The 5,108-nt window shown below is 34.1% G+C and overlaps 1 protein-coding gene across 1 annotated transcript; it reads left to right on the top strand.

The window, feature by feature from the left end:
• The first annotated feature begins 1,184 nt into the window (after window positions 1-1,184).
• Window positions 1,185-4,066, top strand: LOC107435184 ((-)-germacrene D synthase-like). The gene is made up of 7 exons (XM_016046738.4): window positions 1,185-1,383; window positions 1,510-1,786; window positions 1,898-2,270; window positions 2,426-2,644; window positions 2,745-2,883; window positions 3,234-3,482; window positions 3,617-4,066. Exons 1-7 carry the CDS (start codon window positions 1,246-1,248, stop codon window positions 3,908-3,910), a joined length of 1,689 nt encoding a protein of 562 aa, XP_015902224.3. The 5' UTR covers window positions 1,185-1,245; the 3' UTR covers window positions 3,911-4,066.
• Window positions 4,067-5,108: the final 1,042 nt, after the last annotated feature.

The raw sequence follows: 5,108 nt of genomic DNA, 5'->3' as shown, positions 1-5,108 counted from the left end.
TGACATTATCGAAGAACAGATGACATGGTTATGAATTTGATACATTGTCAATGAAGAATTGTCTAACATGTGAAACAAATTGGGGGGAGCAAAGGGAGGGTTGGTAACTGGCCGTGAGGTTTACCGGCTAAGCAAGTTGCCAAGTCAGCTAAGCAAAGAAAAGGAATAAGATGGTCCGAATGACAAACAATTAGGACGTTCTAACCTTAAACTTTCCCTGTATATACATACATATATATATAGAGTCCTTCTACAGCCAGGACCGTTCGGATGAAGTTGCATGTAGACCCGCGAAAAGCAGACGCTACACAAGAAAAAAACGTTGGTTTTTCTCTCAGAAAAAAAGCTGACGCTACATTAAAAAAAAAAAAAAAATCAGCTTTTCTAAAAAACACTGATTTTGCGTTGGTTTTGCTCTTGGTCTGCATGAAACTCCATCAAGTCGGTCCTAATCATAGAATCCCTCTATATTATATATATATATATATACACATATGAATAAAAAGTACTAGAACGACTTTTCTTTTTCCCTTCAAAAGAAGCCAAAAAAAGAAAAAAGAAAAAAAAAGGTCGCCCAGTAGTATTTATGGGCCCCACTTATGGCATGAATGACAGTGAAAATCTGCAAATCGAATTGCACGTGTTTTCATCGCTGATGGGTTACGTGTGGAAATAGATGCCGCGCAACTAACTAGCCACTCTCAGTATGTTGATATTTTATTTTATTTTTATCGTTTTGCATAGAAAGAGAGCATACAGGTCTCTTCCATTCACACCATCTTAGCTACAAGCTTAATATCCTCCAATTGCTGAAAACAAAAAACAGTTTTCTACATATCCAATCCCTATCACTTGCGGTAATATTATCCACAGAAATTAATGGCAGTACAAGTTCCAACTCCTGCCACTTTCATATTATCAACCTTTGGAGCACCCAGGTACTATATACGGGCACCAACTTATGAAATTAATGGCATTGAAATAATGCAAATCGAATTGGCACGTGTTTTTTATTTTTGATATTTTTCTTTCTTTCCTTTTCATCGCTCGTGGTTTACGTGTGGAAATAGATGCTTAGCAAATAGCTAGCCACTCTCACTACTCGGATTTTTTTTCTATAAATGGAGAGCATTACCAGTCTCTTCCACTCATACTACCATAGCTACAAGCTTAATATACTTACCCCAAAAAAAAAAAAAAAAATTCTACGTATCCAATTCCTATTACTTTCATATTACCGAAATAATGGTAGTTCAAGTTCCATCAACCATTCCAATTCCAAATGCTGCTGCCAATGTATCCTATGTGAATCGCCGTTCTGCCAATTTTCATCCAAGCATTTGGGGTGACCATTTCCTGTCATATGCTACTTCTGACTCTATGGTATAAAAAAAAATAATAATAATAAAAATAAAAAATTGTTACTTATTAATTAATGTCATTTCTTGTGCTTCTGTTTTCTTTAATACAAAAAAAACGTCGAGCTTATTTTTTTTGGGCTTTCTGTAGGAAATAGAAAAAGAAATGGAAAAGGTTCGGAAGTTGAAGGAACAAGTGAAGAAGATGGTAGTGGCTCCTGTCAATAATCCTTTGGAAAAGCTCGAATTGATTAATGCTATTCAGCGCTTAGGCGTGGCTTACCATTTTGAAAGCGAAATTGAAGAATTTTTGCTGCAAATCAACACTCGTAGTTGCAACTATGGTGACCATGAAAATGATTTTGACCTTTACACTGTTGCTCTCTGCTTTCGGTTGCTTAGACAACAAGGTTATAATAGTCCCTGTGGTAAGCACTTGCATCAAGCACTTTGAAGCACTTATATCACATATCTATATATAATTGTTATAAAAATTAATAAAGAACTAATTTACAAAGTTTGGGTGGTGAATTAAGCAGATATATTCAGCAAGTTCAAGGATGTGGAAGGGAAATTTAAGGAATCGCTTGTTGATGATGTTCGAGGAATGCTAAGTTTATACGAAGCTACACACCTTAGGGTTCATGGAGAAAATATACTAGACGAAGCTCTTGCCTTTACTACCATCCATCTTGAGCGTGTAGCATCCAATTTGAGCCACCCTCTTTCACATGCAGTTGCTCGTGCGTTGAATCGGCCTATCCGAAGAGGCTTACCTAGGCTAGAGGCAAGGTATTACATGTCCATCTACCCCCAAGACCCTTCACACAATGAGGTTCTTCTAACTTTCGCAAAGTTAGATTTCAACTTTCTTCAGCAAGTGCACAAGAAGGAGCTAAGTGATATTGCAAGGTATTATCAGATAGAAAATCGTTCTGTTTCCAATAATATAACTAGACACCCACAAAAAATTAAACTATTTTAACCAACATAGAAAAAATATATATACATAAATAAACAAGAAATTTGAAAATGATCATTTTTTTTTTTCTTTTGTTGGGATTTAGGTGGTGGAAGGAGTTGGAATTTGCAAAGAAGCTACCTTTTGCAAGAGATAGAGTAATTGAGTGTTACTTTTGGATTCTGGGTGTTTATTTTGAGCCTCAATATTACCTTGCAAGGAGGATGCTGACCAAAGTCATTGCAATGACCTCTGTTACTGACGACATCTATGATGTGTACGGTACACTTGAAGAACTAGAAGTCTTTACTGAAGCTGTGGAAAGGTTTGAATTCTCATTTTCTATGACCATAACTTATTAACATACTTAGTATATATTTGGTCAAACATGTTATTTAATATAAAGTGCATTATTTTACTTTTAGATGGGACATTTGTATGACTGGTCAACTCCCAGACTACATGCAGTTTTGTTACCGGGCACTCTTGGACGTTTATAGTGAAATTGAAGAGGAAATGACCAAACTAGGAAAATCATATCGCGTTGACTATGCTAAACAAGCAGTAAGAACCTCCAGAAAAAACATGCATCTTGTTCTCTTCCCCTAAACCCAAGGGGAGAAAGAAGCATTTTCGTGAAAAAGGACAGAAATAAGGCAAAATCATTATATTGATTTCGTTACATCAATATATAAACTATAGTTGGGCCACATTTTACAAACTTGACATTTTAATTATTTAGAAAAGATAATGCTTGTCCCAAAAAAAAAAAAAAGAAACCATAGTAATAATTAAAACACCAAACGACCATATAAAAACAAGTAATTATAAATAAAACCATTTATAAATATGGACAAGTCTTAATGTTATAAAATAATTTTGGCTGGTGGTTTTATTTTTATTTTTTCTTTCAGATGAAATATCAAGTGAGAGCTTACTTCGAAGAGGCCAAATGGTTTCACAAGAAACACATACCGACAATGGAGGAATATATGCCTGTGGCTCTTGTTACCTCGGCGTATGGAATGCTGGCAACCACTTCCTTTGTTGGCATGGGAGATGAAGTTACCAAACACTCCTTCGATTGGTTATTCAGTAAGCCTAAGATAGAAAGGGCATCATCGGTGGTTTGCAGACTCATGGACGATGTGGTATCCCACAAGGTGAAACATAGTACCTATCAAATATTTGTCCTCTTTTGTAGTATTATTTATTCATTCACAAATGAAGCTAGGCTACTAGGCTTATAATTGATTTTTTTTTTTTCCCCTTTTATATACAATATATAAATTTACAGTTTGAGCAAAAGAGAGGACATGTTGCGTCAGCCGTGGAATGTTACATGAAACAGTTTGGAGCCACAGAAGAAGAAGCTGTAAATGAATTTCGCAAACAGGTTAGCGATGCATGGAAAGACATAAACGAAGAGTGCCTCTACCCAACTGCAGTTCCTATGCCACTCCTCGTGCGAATTCTCAATCTTGCACGTGTCATTGATGTTGTATACAAGGATGAAGATGGCTATACTCACTCTAGCATTGTGCTCAAGGAATTAGTTGCTTCTCTGCTTATCAATCCTGTATCTCTGTAATATAATAATTATAAACTATGTAAGATTGGCTTATGTGAGTTCTATTCTATATTACTAGGAAAGTGGGTAGTTAATCCTTAATTAGTAGTTGAAAATGTTGAGAGGATAAATCTATCTTAATGTAAGCCATATAAAATGAATGCCAATAAAATTCGTTGGTTGCAAATCTTCTTCGTATATATTCTTAGTACTAGTACACCATATATAGTCCCATCAATTATTTGTAGATTATCCACAAAAAAATAAAAAATAAAAAGTATTTGTGGACCCTAAGCGGTTAAGGTCAAGTGGTTGTATATGGAGCCGTGAGGCTAGGAAACGGGTTGTCCTTGTCCAGTGGTCATCTATTTTGGGTTGTGATTTTATCTTCTGGCCGTTTATATTTATGACGTCCCCATCAAACATAAAGGATCTGGATCCTTTACTAAGAACTATATTATATTTAGAAAGTATATTATATCACACTGGCATCACACCTAATTATAGTGTAATTTTATGTTAAATAAATTCAAAAATATTTAAAATTTTATATTTTAATATCTATGCAGGTCATCACAAATTTGTATTTAACAACCTTTGTAAGATCTTTTGGGCTTTCGTATTTTGGTCTTTTTCTTTTCATTTTTTTTTTATTTGTGTGTAAATATTATTGTTTAACTTTTGTCTAATAAATTTATTTGTATATAAGCCAAAAATTTCAATTTTATCATAATATTTATTTTTTAGTCTAACTTGAAGTCCAAAAATATGTAATTATGATTGTGAGTCTATTTACTTGTTACACTTTGAATAATCGAACGTTTTTTGTAATCAAAGTGGACAAAGAAGGTGAGAAGTTTAAAGAAGGGCATATAACAACTTGTCCCGAGAAAATACTTGGAATTTAAAATTTTCGAATGGTTTCACCAAAAGTAACCAAGTTTGATTAAGTTGGACTTTTTAAATAGGAACAAAATTTGACTTTTCCTTGGAGATAGATTTTGCTTTTGACTCTTGTGTATTTGTACATTGCTTGTTGATACGAGTTTGCAAACTATTGACCGCTCTCTTTGCTCTCAGTTGACTATTTACATACATCATGTACATGAATTTTTATCATTCCTATGTTATTCCGTTACAGATGTATTGTTTTTTTTTCTTGACTCTAATTATCATCAATATTCTTTATTTTTTTCACAAATTCTGATGTATACAATAT

This window comes from Ziziphus jujuba, chromosome 1, assembly GCF_031755915.1.
Source record: "Ziziphus jujuba cultivar Dongzao chromosome 1, ASM3175591v1".
In the NCBI taxonomy this organism is placed as follows: Eukaryota; Viridiplantae; Streptophyta; class Magnoliopsida; order Rosales; family Rhamnaceae; genus Ziziphus; species Ziziphus jujuba.
The sequence above is the reverse complement of the archived record's forward strand: the minus strand, read 5'-3'. Positions and strand labels throughout refer to the sequence as shown.

Coding starts and splice junctions, on each gene's coding strand:
- LOC107435184 (XM_016046738.4), top strand. CDS start 1,246: ATGGTAGTTCAAGTTCCATCAACCATTCCAATTCCAAATGCTGCTGCC. Junction 1,787..1,897: donor AGGTTATAATAGTCCCTGTG/GTAAGCACTTGC, acceptor TGAATTAAGCAG/ATATATTCAGCAAGTTCAAG. Junction 3,483..3,616: donor ACGATGTGGTATCCCACAAG/GTGAAACATAGT, acceptor ATAAATTTACAG/TTTGAGCAAAAGAGAGGACA.